Source organism: Carettochelys insculpta, chromosome 23, assembly GCF_033958435.1.
Source record: "Carettochelys insculpta isolate YL-2023 chromosome 23, ASM3395843v1, whole genome shotgun sequence".
Classification (NCBI taxonomy): domain Eukaryota; kingdom Metazoa; phylum Chordata; order Testudines; family Carettochelyidae; genus Carettochelys; species Carettochelys insculpta.
In genome coordinates this window covers 18,727,355-18,746,241 of record NC_134159.1, presented here as the reverse complement: position 1 = coordinate 18,746,241, position 18,887 = coordinate 18,727,355, and the positions used below count along the sequence as shown (strand labels likewise).

The following is an 18,887-nucleotide window of genomic DNA, read 5'->3' as shown; positions in this document are numbered from 1 at the left end:
TGCAGTCCCCCCTGCAGGCACAGGACCTAGCCCCAGGGGCAGTGTTGGACAGTGGCTAACTGCTCTTTGCTGGCATCAGAGGGTGATCCCTCTACTTCATGGAGTGTTTTGGTTGCTGAGCTCCCTCTGGTCCCAGCTCTAGCCACTGAGGACGTTGCAATTTGTTTAAACTTAAATCCTGCAACAATACTCTGACACACAAACCTACCAACTCCATGCAGTGTTAAAAGCTTGCCAGCACCAAGCAGACTGCAGGATCAAAACCTTTAGACTATATGAGCCCTCTGGAGTAGAGAACAGGGCAGGTCTACACTAGACCTGAAAGTTGATCCGAGGTACGCAGCTCCAGCTATGGCAATTTTGTAGTTGTAATCAACTTATTTAGGATTAACTTATCGGCCATCCTACCTGAAACTCTCCCATCAACTTCCCTTATTCCTCATGGCTATGGCTACACTAGCAAGTTTTGCTTACAAAACTCGCAACCCACACACACATGAACACAGAAGATGCATTTTGTCGACAGTCTGGTGGAGCCTCCGGGAGGCCTTCTGTTGACAGACAGGGCTTCCGGGTCACTGAGCAGCCCTATCTGCCATGCTTCCAGCTGGCTGTTTTGTCAAGAGAGCAGCCGGGCAGCCCAGTCCCTCTGTCAATAGAGTGGATTATTCTTTAGTGTATGGCTGCACTCTGTCAACAGGCGTTTTGCCAGAAGACTCTCTTCCAACAGAAACATCTATCAATAGATGCTTCTAGTGTAGCCGTAGCCCATGAGAATTGGGAGTACAGGGGTTGACGGTCGAACCCTGATAGTTCAATTTCACAAGTACGTTAAACCGAACCCCAGAAAATCAACCCTCACTGGGCTGATCTGGTAAGTGTGCATGTAGCCTTAGTGAGTACGTGTCCAGCACAATGAAGAGTTAAGGCCTTGAACCTGGATTCCCTTAAGAACATGCTTGCTTGCTCTCCTGCACTGCGTGCTCTGCATACTACCTAAATACAAATCAACAGTCCCAAGAGAAACTCAGCAGTTTTACTATGTCTCTAAATGCAACAATTCCAGAATTCCCCCTGGACTAGACTAAACCCCTTTCTTTTTTCTCTGTGTTGTCTAGGGTGATGGGATCTTTACAAAACTTTGAAGCCTTCTCTGAGGCATTCCACTGTAAGAAGGGCACAGCTATGCACCCTGCAGAGAAATGCAGAGTGTGGTAGCCAAAGCAAACACAGCTGCTGAAGATAACACAGACTACAGTTTAAAAACTGAACTAATGTGGCTACTTGCTGAACAGTTCTAGCCAAGGATGTGCCTGATGTTTTCCTGTTCAGCGACAGCCCAGGTTAATGGTGCAGCTACTATAATTAGAATTAAAGAAGCTACAGCTGTCAGGCTTCTGTAGTTCATCTGAACGTACACAGGCATCTCGCAACGTTGTCTGACAGGGCTGTGTTGGAAGCAACAGTATGCTTCAAGCGAGAAATGACCGTTTCAAATGACATCCTGACTGTTATTAAGATACCACATCAGGGTTACAGAGACTAACAATTTAAAAAAAAATAATAAAAGCAGATCTATTTTTCAGCAAGGAATATTCATTTTAATGTCTTACATCTAACAATCTTGAAAAGATTAGTCCGTCAGCTTGACTTTTCACTGAGTTAATTATTTTTCACTAGTCTTATTCTGGTTCTAGTGTATTTCTCCCAAATCCTGGGTGGAGGTAGTGAAATGTGTGTGCTGTCCATGTAACACTGTCTGCTCACACCTTACCGGCTACTTTAGTGAAAGATTGTAATTTCTCTTGCTCTTTTACAGGGTGAGCTATGTGATAAAATACTTGCTGGCTGCTGTGTTAAAGCAAAGCTGCTCCACGTTTTTGCACTTGTAATTTTGCTCTTCTGGAGCAAGTTGAAGATGATCTCAAGCCATTGAGATGTAGAGAGACTTAAATGAGGAGAATTGCTAGTATTGCCAAGTTCACCATTCTCCTCTCTTTGCAAATATATTTAAAAAGGCGCTTATTCTTCCAGTGAGTAAATTTTTAGAATATTTTAGTGGCAAAAGCTTGTTGCTTAGTGTAAACAGCAAAACATTTAGACAGGGAAACAACTATTTTTAATCCTAGGCCTTTATTTTGCTAAGGTGTGCTTTTAAAGATTGGATGTCATTACCCTTTTAAAATGCACAACTCCTATTAATTTTATATAAATAAAACATGTATTGCAGTAAATTGCTCAGGCATTACCTCTACAAATGGGTCTGGAATGCTTTCTTTGAATGGTAAAATTTCAGGGTAACAAGTACCAGAAGTGGTCAATCTTTTACAATGGACTCATTCTTCCCTGAAAAAAATTTTTTGTATAACTAGAAAGCATAAATCCACTTATTCTTCATAATCTACGGCCATTTGAAATGCTTACATGTCAAACCAAATCCATTCACTCAGTCTACTTAATGCATAATTAAGAAGAGCTTTTAATAATTTTATGGTATGGCTTCTATCCCATGTCATTCTTATTTTGAAAACAGTTCTGAGTTACGTGTTTGAATGTCCATCTAACAGGCAAATTTTACTAACAAAATTAATTTCATCACCCCTTTAAAAAAAAAAAAATCTTCAAAGGTAAATTCATGGGGTTAAACTGATGCACATTAGAATGCACTTCATCATATCACCACTATGGTATTATGGAAGGAAATTAACCAGTAAGAGCTTGGCCATGTCTACACTAGCCCCAAACTTCGAAGTGGCCACTTCGAAGTTTACTAATGAAGCACTGAAATACATATTCAGCGCCTCATTAGCATGCAGACGGCCACAGCACTTCGAAATTGACACGGCTCGCTGCTGCGCATCTCGTGCTGACGGGGCTCCTTTTCAAAAGGACCCCGCCTACTTCGAAGTCCCCTTATTCCTATGAGCAGATGGGAATAAGGGGACTTCGAAGTAGGCAGGGTCCTTTCGAAAAGGAGCCCCGTTGGGACAAGACGCGCGGCGGTGAGCCGCGTCAATTTCGAAGCGCCGCGGCCGCCCGCATGCTAATGAGGCGCTGAATATGTATTTCAGTGCTTCATTAGTAAACTTCGAAATGGCCATTTGCATGGCCATTTCGAAGTTTGGGGCCAGTGTAGACACAGCCCTAGATACATAGCAGGAAAGACATGTTGAGGTTGTCACTGAGGTATTTTACAGTAACAGAGTCTTATCAAATTAAGAACAGGAAATATTTATAGGCAAAGAATTGCCTTTTCTTAGCCCAGTGAAGTTCATCTACAAATTAATGAGCCTTTTTCACAGCTGAGAACCCTTAATATATTTTGAATTTCTAGATCAGAAGAATTCATTTCATGACTAACACGCCCTATGCCCATTCACAGGCTCTGTTTTCTCAGGGTCTAATCTCTCCTGTGCAGCACACAGTCAATGGGAATGGTGTATAGAAGAGAAAAGCCTGTACAGGTTGAACCTCTCTAGTCTAGCACCTCTGAGACATGACTGGTGCCAAATGAGAAAATTTGCCAGATCACAGGAGTTCAATATTGTCTAGCAACATTACCAACACTCCCCCTGCTTACTGGCTCTCAGGCATTTGCGGGTAAATAACAGCTGAAAAACAGCATGCAACAGAGCCAGGACTGTTGGCTGCAAACAAACTTTATGGGACTATGAGAAACTTGGCCACGATAAGCAGTTGTCCGGCTAACTAAAATCAGGCTGGATTACCCATATTGCCAGATTAGAGTGTTACAGATTAGAGCAGTTCCACCTTTCGTAACAGGCAGTTGCCTTAAGTTAAATACTGCATGTGGTGAAGCATGGCCCTACCTGTATTTTCTTGCCAAACTTTCCAGTGCCCTTAATTTCAGGAACCTGAATTGTTCTCCTGGCAACAGATGTTCGATTAAGAAAAGGTTGATTGTCTTCCTTTATGGTGTTCAATAATCAGATGAATAGCCCCTTCACTTGTTAAAATGAAGCACCAAGCTACCATTAAGAAATTAGATTCTGATTAGCACTTTGTCTATTGAGTCACAATTAGACCCATCCAATCAACTACTACAGTTCCTGTAGTAGTTAACCAGACACCTGGGCAGGTCTACACTAGCCCTTAAAGTCAATTGTAGATACAATTCCAGTTATGGCACTTGTGTAGCTGAAATCAACTCACCTAGCCGTGATCTCCAAGTGAGGTCAATGGGGGAGCTGACCTACCCTACTCCTCATGAGACTGAGGAGTACAGCAGGCAACTGTTGACCCCTAATAGTTCAATTTCGTTTGTCCCTCCCAGGTGCGCAAAAATCAAACCCCAAAAGATGGGCCCTGAGCAGGTAAATCTCCCAGGTAGTGTTGACATCTTTTGAATGACATTTGGTGACTGTTAAAATTAATTGCCCTGTGACATTGCCCTCAGTCATGGGATTGGGGAGGAAATCTTAAATCCAGTTGCTGCAGCTTCAACTTAAGCTAGCCAGACCAGACTCTTGCATGCACAGCCTCACAGGGGAAGAGCACATTGTCTTAGCTCTTATTAGACAAGGCGACATGCTATGTTCTAGGAGCAGCAGTGGGATCCTCCACTTCCACAACACCTCAGAGAACACGTCCAGACTGCCTGCTTCAGCTAAGAAGCAGATTCCAGTTGCCATCTGACCAATGTGATCCTGCCTCAGCTTCAGGCAGGCATGCAGGCACTCTGCCCAGGGTCGCCTGCCAGGCGCCTCTGTATTAATGCCTTAAAGGTGGTGACATTAACACAGATGGATACAAGTTAGTGTTACTTCAGGGCTGGCCAGAGGTAGCGTGGGTGCAAAGAGGACTTCCAACCCAGGAAGAAAGCTAAGGGGAGGAGTTTACAATTATTTGCACTGGCCATGAAGCAAGAGATGATCTCCTCTCAAAATCCTCAGGGGATATGCTCTGATCAGCGAGCAGGAGATGTGAACAAAAGATCCACTGGGAAGGCCACCTTCTTGCTGCTTTTGGTCACAACGTGGCACAACAGAGCAAGCTTTGTTTGCTCCTCCAAGCCAGTCTGACGCACCTCTGATGAAGGACATTTAATGCTTTGGCTATTGTACAAAAGCGTATGGCTACAGAGCCACAGGGGAGAGGTTGCAGCAGCTATGAAGCGGTAAAACGAGGGAGGTCACCACCCTGGCTTCTTTAGGCTTACAGAAGTCCCCACTCCTCTCATGCTTCACCTGGTACAGGCCTCTTCATCACACTGTGGAGACAGACAGCAACTTGGTTAGCAAAGTTGCTCCCTCAAGCCTACAGCGAGGTGGGGTAGGGGAGCCACCCAGGAAGACCACTGGGCTTCTTCGACTTCTGTCCTTGTCCCCTTTCTTACAACCTAGAGCTGTAGAGAGGCCGGCTTCACCTCCCAGCTTCCATCAAGGCCCCATGCCTGGAATCCACTTCTAAACCTGCCGCGCCGCAAGGTTCAAAAGCCACGTTTTCTCCAAGTCAACCTGAGCCTACCCAGCAGGGCAGACAGCCACCGCAAGCACAGGAGCAAGGTGTCGGGGAGCCGCTTCACGCCAAAGAAGGGGCGGAGCCAAGAGGAGTCAGCCCTTAGTGTTGCCTGGAGCATGGTCTCCCTCTAGCCCTCAGCCTCCGTGCAGATTGATGCTCCCGTGGCATTTCAAGAGGGACTGGAGCTCCCAGGCACCAGTACTGCTACTGGCCCCTGTGCATTTGCATCCCAATCTACCTTTTCAGGGCTCTCTACCCTGGTTGTTTTCCCTCTCCTGTGAGTCACACAGACCCTCAAGCTGCACCCTTCCCTGTGCTGCCAGGGCTGCCTGTGACTTCCTGTTTGAACTATAGAATGCTAGGACTGGAAGGGACCTTGAGAGGTCATCGAGTCCAGCCCCCTGCCCTCATGGCAGGAGCAAGTACTGTCTAGACCACCCCTGATGAGCACTTATCTAACCTGTTCTTAAATATCTCCAGAGATGGAGATTCCACAGCCTCCCCAGGCAATTTATTCCACTGTTTGACCACCCTGACAGTTAGGAACTTTTTCCTAATGTCCAACCTAAACCTCCCTTGCTGCAGTTTAAGGGAGGAACTCCCGCAGGAATTCCGAGCTTTGGGTGCCAATGGCAAGCGGGAAGGCCAGCACATCCAGCAGACTGTTGAAACAGAGCAAGAGGCAGGCAGCTGACAACTGCAGCCACACTATCAATCTGGGCTCGTCATCCTAGCCCATAGGGCTGATCCCCAGTCTCTGTCTATTTCTCTATGAACAGGCAACCATCTCCACATTTTACCTCATTTGTGAGGATCTCAAAGTTCACAGTAACTCATGGAAGAAGGAAAATTGACATTTGGCACAGGGCATTCCGAAGCCACGTTTCATGGGCTTGGAAGAGCCTTCGCGTGAATTTCTCTATTTGACTCTTAGTTGAGCTGCAATAAGAGCCTAATGTCCACATGTACCTCAGGAAAACACAGGGAAGCATAACAGCAACAGTGCAAGTCGGGAGGCAGCAGTGCAGTTGACAATTTACTTTGGAACTTAGTGATAGTGCAGAAATCTGCCATTAGCAAGAGAACTAACAAACACCCCCCAGGGAGATGCATACACCGAGTCCCCACAGTGCATGGAAGTTACTCATTTATTTTTCATGGATGTTTATAAAGCCTCCCACTTGCAGAAGAATCTTGGCTGTCTGGCACAGACAAACTCACAGCTGCAAGTGTTCAAGCCCAGCCAGTCATCTGCCTTCCTTTGAAATTCCTACTTACTTCACCTCCCTTTTTAGTCTGGCAGAGCAGCAGTAGGCCTAAGGGTACACCTGCTACCCAGTAGATCAACTCAGTCAGGGTTGCTCCTCCAGGTTTGATTTCATGCACCTAGTGGTGACACCAGAAATCGAATTATCAGGGTAAACAGTCAACCCCTTGGTGCCTCAATCTCACAAGGAGTAAGAGAGGTCGAAGGGAGCGTTCCTCAGTGAGGACAACCAGGTAAGTCGATCATAGATAAGTCCATTCCAGCTATGCGATTGCAGATCTGCACTCTCCTAAGGTCTTGTGTAGACCTGGCCTACAACCCTGCTCAGCTAAGTTGGAGCACTGTAGGCATGCCTGAAGCAGCCACCATTAACCCTAGCAAGCCAAATCTGCTAGACGGTATTGGGAGGCTACACTGATGCCCATGTGTACTGGCAAAGCTCCAGGGGAAGGCACTAAAACAGACTGGCCCCTTCCTCTGCTACCCACACTGAGGACAGCCTGATCTCCGACAGTCGAGCACCAAGACTTGTCTTGGGCAGTCTGATGCAGCAAGAGTTAGTGGCCCCTCTAAAAATCTCTGTTGCAAGGCAGCTGTTTGAGCGAAAACTTCAGAAGTGCTGAAGGCAGTTTAGGAGCTGGCAAGTGTGGCATTACTGTGCTCTGTTCCCTGGAAATTATCAGATTATACTGGCAAGTGACAAAATCTTTTCTCCTCAGCTCCTGCTCAGCATTTGGGGCCAACACTGCATGTAGTCCAGGGAAAGCAATTTCTAGTTGAATTAATTCCTTGCAGGGGAGACCACAGCCCATGAGTTCAACAAGCCAGCTGAGCTTTTTCAGAAATAGTCTGTTTGATTTGTTCTAACCCAATGGCCCCCCAACTGGGGTCCCACAGATCCCTGGGGATCCACAAGGGCATGGGGGGGCATGAAAATCATAGAAAATGAGTTAAATTAAATATTTTCCAATAATGTTAATTGCTGTCTGAAAAAAAAATCAGTATTGTGGTTTCCTTTTTCATTTAATGAAGCATACATGGCAGCTAAAATTGGCTTTGATAATGGGACACAAATGGACACAAACCTACTGAAGAGGCTGGAAACCGTTGTTCTAACCCATTGTACCCATACATACAATACTTTCGCCTTGATGCCACACCAAAAAGCCCAACTGTGCACAAGTGCTCCACCTCAGGAGAGATGCACAAGTACTTTCTACAGTTATTGTGCAGGAGAGCACCTAGAAATCATAACTGGAAGATATTTTCTCTGGTCTAGAGGAGTGTCTGTCAATTTGCACATTCCAGTTTAAGATGGAAGAGTTACACGCACGCACATGCACACGCACGCCCATGAGAAGTTAAAAGCAGGTGGAACCTGCAGAGCACTCTTTCCAAGCATCTCAAAGACAGTCCTGCTTTGGGTAGTGAATGGAGAGTTAGGGCTTGCCTACAGGAAGCAGCAGTATGGCTTCCAGCCCATGGCTTTTATAGCGTGCACAAAGAGGTCTGTACAGACCCTGCTAGGTACGCTAAAGTCCCTGGGTGTACTTTCATGCAGTGCTTCCCAAACTCTCACCTTGTGGCACACAGACTGAAAAAAGAGAAGGTGGAAACTACTAATGTAGTGAGGAAAATACAGAAAAAATGAAATCTGAAGAATCTAACAGAGAAGATTTACTCAAGTAAATACAAATGGCAAAGTTTCCACAGCACACTTAAAACCCCTCTGTGCCACAGCACAGTTTGGGAAGCACTGCTTTAATCTACTCCTGTTCAAACTCTTGGGAAACAGCAGCAACACCTCCTCCCTGGTGCTGTTTCATACCAAGATACCAAGTAACATGTTAAAATACTGTGGGGAACTCTTAGCTTCTCCACTGGGGCCTGCACAGCTCAGTCAGTGCACTTCAGCAGTCACATCTCTGGAGTGCACATGCCTGTGCCATAGAGATAAGCGAGAGTTGCGTTGCTACAATACTCTCTCTGAGCTAGAGCGAGGGGAGCTTTGGAGCAAGCTGGCTCCATCTGGTTCCCTCACTTTGAGAAAAGTAGCTCAACTTCCATTCTTAGAGGGAATAATGGCTCCTACCTCAGGTTTCACGCCCTCTTTAACACTTGCTGAGATCCCAAGGCTTTTGACAATCATTTCCAAGGGAACATAGTCACCAGGAGACTCCTGTATCAAGTGCAGGAGCAATTTCTCACCACCTGAGAAAGAACAGGAGATTTTTTTAAAAGGTCACTATGAATGACAAGCATTGGTCGGCAAGGCAGAGCATGGAGGTAAGCCTTTACAAAAGGGACCATTGATTGACAGCCAGTTCTGTCCTCATCAGAAGCAGGACAGCTGACAGGCACCTCAGTGAGGGTAAAGCAGACTACAAAAACACCACTAGGGCAACAGATCAGACTGCCCTCCTTGCCCCACTCAAGCATCTGGGGCTTGGTCACTGCCTGGCTGTAACACTACTCCACTGACGGGAAGCAGTTCTCTCGACAATGACGCCACCTGCCCTAGCAGCAGTAGTTATGCTGGCAGGAGAAGCTGCCCCCCAACATAGCAATGTACCAACTAGCACCTTGGCTGGCATAACTTACACCAGCTAGGGGACACCCAAACAACTTTAGCTGCAGGAAGCATTAGCTTACACAAGCCCTTTGTCTGCCAGCAACTGTACCAACCCCACACTCACATGAGCTACAGATGCAGCTGTTCTAGAGCCGTACAGAGAGTCCCCCTCAAGCCTGTGAGGGGGTGGATGTTTCCTACACTTACAAAACCCTACTGGGTTGGCAGAGAGTCTGCACTTGTTCTCGCTGGGGAGCTGGCAAACACATGGTGATGAAGTCTGCAGGACTGTTCTGCTGCAGACTGGAGAACAGTCTGACATATCAGCGTCACTTGAGTCCCAGGCTAGAACCTCAGCCTTGTAGAATGCTCTGAGGTTAAAAGGAAGCAGCCTGTCCTGTACTCAGAGGGCTACATCTTCACTACAGGGAAGAGCGACCCTGCTGCGGTCACTCTTCCGGAGTTTGCTTCAGCATGTCTGGAGCAAGGGGCTAAATCGAACTTTTCGGGCACCTGCACTGGTGGTGATACTCCTGCCCCTTGTTATGAGTAAGGGATGTCAACAGGAGACAACACTCCCATTGACCACCCTTAGTGGAGACAGCGTGGGAGCAAGAACTCCAGCTATGTAGTTAACATACCTGGAATTGGGTACCTTGTGTACTCTGACCTTCTGCTGCAGTGAAGACCTGCCCAGAGATAAGTTCTTCTATATATCCAGTTAGGACAGGTGCACTATGGACTTCCTACTGCTTTACAATCCAGCATGGAAATGTTACCTTAGGGACAAGTTTCTCTTTTTACTGTAGAAGGAAGCAGCCTTCTCCCTATGGAGAGCTTTGTTTTAAGTTCTAGATCATCTAAAGAATGTTTTAGACGCTACCTTCTACCAGGCTGCCACCTGGTGGTAAGAGCTGGACTAACTTCCAAAAACCAGAGAAAAACAGACATGCTTTCCAAGTGACAGAGGTAGCGTGTTAGTTTTGTTGGAATACAGACAGCAGTCCTGCAGCACTTTGAAGACTAACACAATGATTTAAAGTGCTATATGACTGCTGTTTTCTTTTATGCTTTCCAAGGTATGCTAAAGGATGCGGCTGCACCACGTATAAGTTAATACACTCAAAACTTAAGGCTGAAGTACGTTTAGGTGCAGACAGCACAGCATGGACAGCTCCCAGGGCAGAGAGAGGGCATGTTTTTGCATTAACTCCACTCAAGAGTTCCCAGCTGCCAGCCAGAAGGGATTTCCCTCCCAGACACAGACCTGGTATAGTCTTACCAACCAAGACCACTGAAGTCAGGGGCATGAACCCCCTGTGCAGGCTAGGAACAGTTTAAGGGTTCAGCATAGTCTGCAGGCAGGAGGAGCACCACTGTCACCCAGGTCTGAGAAAAGCATTCAAGGCGACTGAACTGGCCTAATGAGCTCCTCCACCACCCACCTCTGCTAGTTCACTGGGAATCCTCCCCACCTTCAACTGAGGGGCCTTGAGTTCTTGACCCAGGATTTCAACACGTTGGCTTATAAGGCCTTCTCCAGGCACAGGCTCTGCTAGCCAAAGTGCTCCGAGGAGGTCACTGGGGAACACACGTCCTGTGGTCAGTTACCTTAGTGCTCAGAGCAAGATTCGCACTGGTTTACCTTGACTGACTATTATCATTCCGCCACTCTGCAGGAGGTCCCCACTGAAGTTGCCTTGGATGCCGTCCGCGTTTGCCTGAAGGAAATCAAAGCTTGAGTCCCTTGGAAGCATGTGACACAGCAGAGCTGGATCACCACAGGTGGGGGAGCAGATACCTGCACTGGGCTCTTCTCAGCTCACCCCTACCAGGCAGAGAGGCACCAGGGCAGGCCCCTGCACTGCCACCAGGGAAAAGGCATAAGTCTCCCTGAAGGAAGGTCCAAATACTGACCCTGCTCCACCCCCAGCAAGCATTGACCTGTGGTGCCCCAGCTCCCTGCTGCTTCCCCACCCACAGGTTTCTACTGCCTGCCTCTCCCCTCTCCTCACTCATCTGTGCTCCCCTCAACCATCCCAATTTGTTGTGCACATGGAAGTAAAATCCGGGTTCTGGCTTACAGATCAGATGAGGCGCTGAGCCTGACAGACACAGGTAGGTCCCTCCAGGGGTACAAGAATGTGAATCTACAAGAGCTCAGCACAAGCCTGGTCAGGCTTTTAATGGTGCATCTCCTGCCATCTAGTCACTCACCTTTGTGACAACTTCCCGAACAGGTTTCCCCAGAGCAGCAGGAACAATACTCAAGGCATTGTACCTGGGGGGAGAAAAGAACACATGGGCCATCTGAAAGGTGAAGGGGCTGCATCCTTTGCTGCAGTGGTTCAGCTTACTCAGTGGAGTGACCCAGGGGATTTGCACCCAATAATTAAACCCTCACAGAGAGATCAGCACTCTTGGGACATGGAGCTTGCTAGGGAGTGTTACCACAATCGACCAACATGAAGACAGACCCTCCCTAGCAGAAGATTTTGTTAAAAGAAAAAAAACACACACACACGCCAGCAAATTCCACCCAGGCCTCAAGAGACTGATGGAGTGTGAATGTAACTGGTGCTCAATAGGGTTGTGAAATCCCATTTAATTAGTTAACTGGATACATGTTCGATTTAAGATAGGGGTCTGCAACCTGCAGCTCTTTAAGGACTTTTGTGGCTCCTGATGTCTGGGAGTGAAAGCCAGGAAGAGAGTGGTGCAGACACACACACACAACGTGAGAAGACAGAATATGTACAAAGTTTGAACATCCTGTAGTAAACATGTCTTACATTACATATCATTGTGTGCACTGTTCGTAAAATAGGGGCTACTAGAAATATGGTTTGACATTATTAAGGACCATCTCGTGTTCACATGCATCATGGCTCCTGAATTATCGAGTTGTTCACCAAAGTGGAAAAAATGGCTTTACTTGCGATTTTGGTTGCCAACCCATAGGTTAACTGATTAAATGGGGGTCAGGGGGGCACACCCCTGGCCTGGCTGGAGTAAGCCCCTCCCCACAGTAGGTAAGGGGCTGCTCCAGCTCCCACAGGGTAACTAACCAGTAAGCCTTAATCCTTTAGGGTGACAGTTACTGGTTACATGTTAACAGCCCTAGTGCTCAGTTGGATGCTAGCAGCATGCTGTGGACACATGATTTTGTTCCTGAAGGAGTCTGCCCAGTGGTAGAAGCGTAAGCAATTTCTCTACACAATCATTATGCAAACAGTGTGATAGAAAAGCCTGTCCTTCCTGCATGTAAGGCTTTGGGGCCTGGTCAGAGAGGCAGGCAGCTAGTTAGCGTTAGACACAGCATCTGAATTCTCAGAGCCCTACAGTAGAGGCAGGGATTAAGCTAAGCAATGGATGTGACCAGCCAGGGTGCACTCACCTTTTCCATGCTTACTTCAGCCAATACAGCTGAGTGTGACCAAACCCTGCGCTCATGGGTGACAGCCAAGCAACTGGTTTTGCATGGGACCTGGTGGGCAGGGAGTCCTTTGACCCAAGGGCTGTAGGCACAACAGCAGGAGAGCTCCCATCCCACACAGATGGGAGCGTGAGACTTGTTACCCTGAGTCATGAAGCCCCCTGGAATAGGCAACTGTTGCATGGTCCTTGTGCCCAGCCTCTCCCAGCAGGGAGAAGCGAAAGCTGGATTTGATTCATTGTCCTTAATACCCATGCATGACCCTGATCTATTTGGCTAGGGAGTTCTAGCACACCAGCACAAGGCTAGTCAGGAGCCACTGAATTTGGGTGTCCATAGCAGGCCCAGGCTTTTAGCTTTGTTTTCAACTAAGCCCTGTGTCTTGGCCTAGGTCTAAAAACAGTTTGTTGCTGGTCACCAATGTAAGGAAGAAACAGGCAGGAATCCCAGGTGGGTTTGTACAGAGGGAGCTTTGCAGATTGCCATATGACGGACCTCTCCCATGGGAGGAATCAGACCAACACAGGGGCCAAGTGGTCTTGTCGATCAGAGAAAGCGGGTACATTCTGCCACACTGGGCCCCAGCCACCCTCATCCCTCAACCTTGATTGCATGGAGAGTTGAGGTTACCTTTGAGTAGGGACAGGAGGTCAACAGGAGACACCCACCTTTTGAAACCCAGCTCGCTGTAGCACTTCTTTGCCTCATCGAGATAGAGTTCTCGGGGAAGAAAACAGGGAGATTAGCATAACACAAATGCAGCAGAGACCTCTGCCTTGGGTATGTTAGTCTGCAAGAGAGATCTAGCCGATACTGCACCACATGCCTGGAATCCACAGAAGAGCTTTCTGTGAACACTCTGGGCACGTCCTCATGGCATGTGCTGCAAGGCAAACACCCCGGTGGCATTTCCAGGACAGCGGTGGAGTTTCCATAGGATTCATGGCACAGTTTTACCACAGAAGTGCTGGGGGAACGTTACTTGGAAGGGTCCAAGGGTTTGGCACAGAGCGAGGTGCATGTTGGGGTGTGGACAGAGCCGGGGCGGGCGGGGGGGGGGGGGTAACAATTGCAATTGGAGTGTGGCAAGTTCCCACAGAGAATCAGAGATTCTGCGGAGTTGGTCCAAGAATGGGGCCAAATCTGCAGCTGCAGGTAGTCAACAGATGGGAGGCAGCAGGAACATGCAGCCAAAGGCAAGTGGGCAACTTTAAGCCCCCTACACTGGCCAGATCCTGACCCCAGCACTGCACCTGGCTGGCCCTCGTATGAGTTGACAGTCCAGCAAAGTTGCTCAGCTCTGGAGGCTAGACCAAGGCATTTGCCTGGCCATGCCGGAAAGGGAAGTCAGCCACACAGAGTTACCCCATGTAGCCCACTGAGTGGGGCTTGGGCCAGTTCTGAAGCATACACTGCATGCACAGGGTGGACTCCAGGGCACTGTGTCCTGTGGATCCAACACCACATTCCCTCCCTGAAACTCTGAAGGCCTCATTCCATCTCCTTAGCTCACATCCAGGAACTGGTCACTTTCCACCACAGACCAGCAGCAGCACCAAGGGGTTATACCAAGCTGGCATGTGCACATATACACCCATGGAGGTTACAAGCTGTCACCTTCCAAGCAGCTGCTCAGACCAAGCCCACTGAAGATAAGTGTTTGGCCCAGGAAGTACTTCCCACACCTTGTTCACATCCTTCAACTCAGGGCTTCTCAACACACACAGGCATGATAAACAAGAGCACTGCTAGCATGGGCAGGAGGTGTCAGAACTCCATGGGGTAACAAGACCAGTCCCAGCTTTGCCCCCGGCACGCTGCAAATCCTATTAAAGATCTCTAGTCCCAGTTCTGAGCTGCCGTACAGCCACTTTGCTACACAACCACCAGAAGCAAGCATGGATCCCTCCACTGTCCCCACATGTAAAAGTGCATGGCGGGTGGAACTCCCCAAAGCCTCCAGCTGGCACAGAACCAGCAGGAGGGCAGCACATCCCGGCAGGAGAGGTTGTTCTTGGGGCAGACATACTCTGGCTACTCCCCAGCTGACAAGGGCCACAGGGATTACAGCACAAGTTAGATCAGCCCCAGGATGCAGAGGCTCTACCTGCAAAATCTGTCTAGTTTACAGATTATGGTAATTTATTGGTTTAATCTGATATTTAGCTGCAATGAGTATTTTTCCAGCGCTGAGGAAGAGCTCCAGGAAGCTCAAAGGCTTCTCTCTTATTAAGAGAAGTCAGTCTATGCCAAGACACTACCTCCCTCACCTCTTCTCTAACATCCTGAACAGATCCAGCAACATTGCCTCTCGCTTAATTGCGTCTCCACCACTGCAGGGGCTTCAGGAATTAACACAACTCACTCCCACTGAGTCTGTGCATAGGGCACAGAGGAGCTGAGACTCGGGTCTCAGTTTGCTTGCAGGGTTTCATGTGCAGTGACCTGGGAATCTCAGGAGATCAGCTGCATGGCCTGGTGGTCCCATCTGGCCTTGACCTTGGGAGCCTCTGCACTCCAAGCTCTGCATGAGCACAAGCGCGAAGAAAGGTTCCTCCACTTTGCTTTATGGACTGGGTGCAGCACTCCCCCAGCTGCGACAGCAGACCTCAGAAAGCATGTAGAGACTCTTGGAGACAGAAACCAACCCCCTACATCCCCCTGTCCTACCTCCACTGAAGTAGCCCCCATTGATAAACTCCTGCAGGCCCACACTTTCTGGCCCCACACCAATCAGGCGGATGTTGCGACTGTCCAACAGCTCTTTCAATTTGCTGGTTTCCTTAGCAACCCAGCGGCAAACCTGGCAGCCGAACCGTCGCAAGAAGAGCACCACACATGGCTGGTCCCGCCACAGGGTCTGCAGCTCCACCACCTAAGGAGAGGTAGGACCAGTTGGTGCAGAAAAGTACATCCTAACACTTGGTGTGGAACTTACTACAAACAGCAACCTCAAATTCAAGGACTCCTATCCACTGGCCAGACTGTCAGGTGGTTTGCTTCACGAGTTCAGGGGAGTTTCTAGGTGCAGTAACCAGGAACTGGTACTCCTATAACCGCTTTGTGGTTTATAGCCATGCTCTCAGATTTGGGAGAGAGAAGTGGAGCAGAGAAACGTGGTGTGAACAGCTCTCCCTGAGGAAATGAACTATGCATGGGAAGCCAGGGCAACGCCCTCTCTGGTCTGGGACCCTCAGCACCCACCACTGGGGACAATTAACCGGAGTCACAGGGGGAGCTGGGCACTGCCCAGGACAGGGTCGGGCTGAGTGAGCACTGGGCACTTTGGAAACCTGTCCGAGAGCAGAGGAAGGGAGAAGACACACTCTGGTGGACGCTCTACTCCTATGGGCGGGTATTTAACAGCCAGCCAGGCGGTGTTGTTATTTCACCGGTATCTCCCTTCCAGGTGGGGAGGGAGAGAATTAAGCCAACCGAAACTCGGGGTCGGCGCACACGGGAACACCCCTGCGGGGTCCATTACGGACACAGCGCAGGCGCGGTTCCGCGGGCTGGCTCTAGAGCCGGGCGGCGCCAGGTGTGACGGGCTGAGACCCACCCGGTACCACCCCCCCCCCAAACGGGGTCCGGGCCTGAGCCGGAGCCGCCACGGGCTCACCCGCCCCGCCGCGCCCCAGGCGGGCCCAACCCGCTGCAGGCGCAGGAAGGACAGGAGCCCCGCTACCAACTCGGGGCAACCCCAAGGACCCCCCCCACCGCAGCCGCGCTCTAACTCGGGGCCACCCCGGGGAGTCTCCGGGGCAGCCCCCAGCCCAGCCCGCCCCCCTGACCTGCCCGCTCACGGCGTGCTTCAGCGCGTTGGCTCCCACCCGGGCGAGATCCACGGCCGCCATGGCCAGCTGCGCGCGTAACGCCCACGGGCGGCACGGAGCGATCAGCTGAACCGGGCACGCACGCGACTCTGTCCCGCAGAGCCGGGGTTCGCCCTTCTCGTCCCCAGAAGCAGCTAGCAGCCAATCAGCGCCTGCGGACGGGAGAGACCCCGCCCAGGGGCGGGACGAGCAGGGCTAGGCACGGGGCATGCACGCCTGGGGCAAAGGTGAGCCAGGCGGGAGCGTTCGCAGGGCAGGGCAGGGGTGTGCTGCAACGCAGGGGCTGCAGAGAGCCTGATCTGTGCCGCGCCCCGGGGAAGGAGCTGAGGGAGTTGCAGGAGCTTCCTGGGGATACGGACTGTATGGTCAGCTCTGCCCACAGCCTGCACAGCAGCGGCGGGCAACCTAGGCTAGTACCAGAGAGGTAGCCGTGTTGTCAATGCACATAAGCCGGTCAGTGAACACTTCGGTGGAGGGGCCATTCTGTTGCACACCCGAGAATTTGTGTCCTAGAACATAAAGAATTTAAAAACAGATTGGAGCGAGACATTTGTGAGTTGGAATTCAGATTCAAATTCGACACATTAACACATGGTATGACCAGAGACATCACTTACAAGGACTGCTTCCCTTCCTTTGATGCTCATAATTATCTCAGACAGGGCAATTAACATCCTCCCCCCCTTCAATCCTATTTGATTTGTCAGTTTTTATTGCAATTTTTTTGTTTCTTCTCTGTATTCATAAAGGTCAGTCTGTATTGGAAATGAAATTGACTTGAAGAAGTGGGTCTGTCCCAAGAAAGTTCATCACAGAATAAATCATTTTGTTCACCTTTAAATTGCTACATGTCCACTGCTTTGTTTTGCTAGGCTAGTAAGTGTCTTTGCACATACAGACTAACACAGCCACCCCTCTGATAACTGTTCCCAAGAGTCTCCCAGGACAGGGTAGGTTTGGTAACTGCACTTGCCTAACTAGAATTTGCGGAGTTTGCTGACTGCACTTTAGCAGCACTTTGATTGGCTGCAGGGGGAGTGCAGGCACTCATGTGACCTTGTTTTATGTGCATGTCACTTGAGTAATACCCCTAGGAAAAAACTGTGCAGAGGGAAACCAGCAGAATTTGGCAACCCTATGTTGCAAAATGTCTCAAGGCCCACACATAGAACCTCTGATGGGATGCGTGTGGACCACATCTGGCCTACTGTGAGCTGCACAGCTCCCTGGGGAGAAAGCAGACAGGGGTGTACTAGATCTGTAGTTGTATAAAGATCTGTGCAAAATGCACATGGAATGGAAATTAGGGGTGCAAACAGTAAGAAATGGACAATTTTGCAGCACAGTTGCATAGAAGGGTGTGTGATACGAGAAGGGCCAGAAGCGAATCAGTTCAGAGCAAGGGTGAGATGATGCAAAGGCACTGAAAGGTTCCATGAATGGGTCTGTGCAATGCCTGGAGTACTGAAATAGCAACACAGGCAGGTGGTTAAATTCTGAGCATGGTTATTGCTCAGTGGGTGCTTGCCCTTTGCCCTGCAGATCATTCAGAGCTTGGTTACAAGTTTAAGCCAGCTGTGCCTGCTGGAAATATGCATGTGTACTAAAGGCAGAAAAGTTGATAAAGCTCAGGAAATTCCTTCTTATAAGCCACCATTTCCCAAACTAAAAATGGCCAAAGGCCACTTTTGGGCTTGGAGTATGTTGAGGGAACACATACATGCTGGGAGGAGGTGTCAGACGAAATATTGCCACAGCTGGACCATGTCTACACTAGCCCCAAACTTCGAAATGGCCACGCAAATGGCCATTTCGAAGTTTACTAATGAAGCGCTGAAATACATATTCAGCGCCTTATTAGCATGCGGGCAGCCGCAGCACTTTGGAATTGATGCGGCTCGTCCCGACGGGGCTCCTTTTCGAAAGGACCCCGCCTACTTCAAAGTCCCCTTATTCCTATGAGCAGATGGAAATAAGGGGACTTCGAAGTAGGCGGGGTCCTTTCGAAAAGGAGCCCCGTTGGGACGAGCCACGCAGCTGCGAGGTGCATCAATTTTGAAGTGCCGCAGCCGCCGGCATGCTAATGAGGCACTGAATATGTATTTCAGCGCTTCATTAGTAAACTTCGAAATCGAAGTTTGGGGCTAGTGTAGACATAGCCCTAATGTGCAAAAGTTAATTGAAAAGGAGACAGGTTTTTAGATGTCTTTAGAAAGAACAACACATAGAGATCATCTGAATGAAGAACTAATGTCCTTCTGATAAGACAGTTAACAACCCTATAATTAAGTATAAAAA

The 18,887-nt window shown here is 49.1% G+C and overlaps 2 protein-coding genes across 5 annotated transcripts in view; one reads left to right on the top strand and one right to left on the bottom strand.

Moving 5' to 3' along the window:
- The window catches only part of MMEL1 (membrane metalloendopeptidase like 1), a 73,909-nt gene extending 71,125 nt beyond the window's left edge, over positions 1 to 2,784 (top strand). For all 3 annotated transcript variants that reach the window (XM_074975704.1, XM_074975702.1, XM_074975703.1), the window contains exon 23: positions 1,119 to 2,784. In XM_074975704.1, the coding sequence (XP_074831805.1) occupies positions 1,119 to 1,218 (100 nt within the window). In that variant the 3' untranslated portion in view covers positions 1,219 to 2,784. The remainder of the gene's footprint in view (positions 1 to 1,118) is intronic.
- Positions 2,785 to 3,086: 302 nt separating this feature from the next.
- On the bottom strand, positions 3,087 to 16,922 carry PRXL2B (peroxiredoxin like 2B). 2 transcript variants are annotated; one of them, XM_074975536.1, is made up of 7 exons: positions 16,560 to 16,922; positions 15,427 to 15,631; positions 13,425 to 13,476; positions 11,538 to 11,601; positions 10,966 to 11,041; positions 8,841 to 8,959; positions 3,087 to 5,230 (listed from the first exon to the last, which is right to left on the bottom strand). In XM_074975536.1, the coding sequence occupies exons 1-7, from the start codon at positions 16,608 to 16,610 to the stop codon at positions 5,204 to 5,206; spliced, it is 594 nt and encodes a 197-aa protein (XP_074831637.1). In that variant the 5' UTR covers positions 16,611 to 16,922; the 3' UTR covers positions 3,087 to 5,203. The 2 variants fall into 2 exon arrangements, with proteins under 2 accessions (XP_074831637.1, XP_074831636.1); XM_074975535.1 differs by having other exon boundaries at positions 16,548 to 16,918.
- Between the last annotated feature and the right edge of the window lie 1,965 nt (positions 16,923 to 18,887).

Excerpts from the sequence above, each read along its gene's own strand:
- PRXL2B (XM_074975535.1), bottom strand. The coding sequence starts at position 16,610 with ATGGCGGCCGTGGATCTCGCCCGGGTGGGAGCCAACGCGCTGAAGCAC. Across the intron at positions 8,960-10,965 it reads AATGATAATAGTCAGTCAAG|GTGGTGAGAAATTGCTCCTG; the intron begins GTAAACCAGTGC and ends GTTCTTTCTCAG. Across the intron at positions 5,231-8,840 it reads AAGAGGGCGTGAAACCTGAG|TGTGATGAAGAGGCCTGTAC; the intron begins GTAGGAGCCATT and ends CTGTCTCCACAG.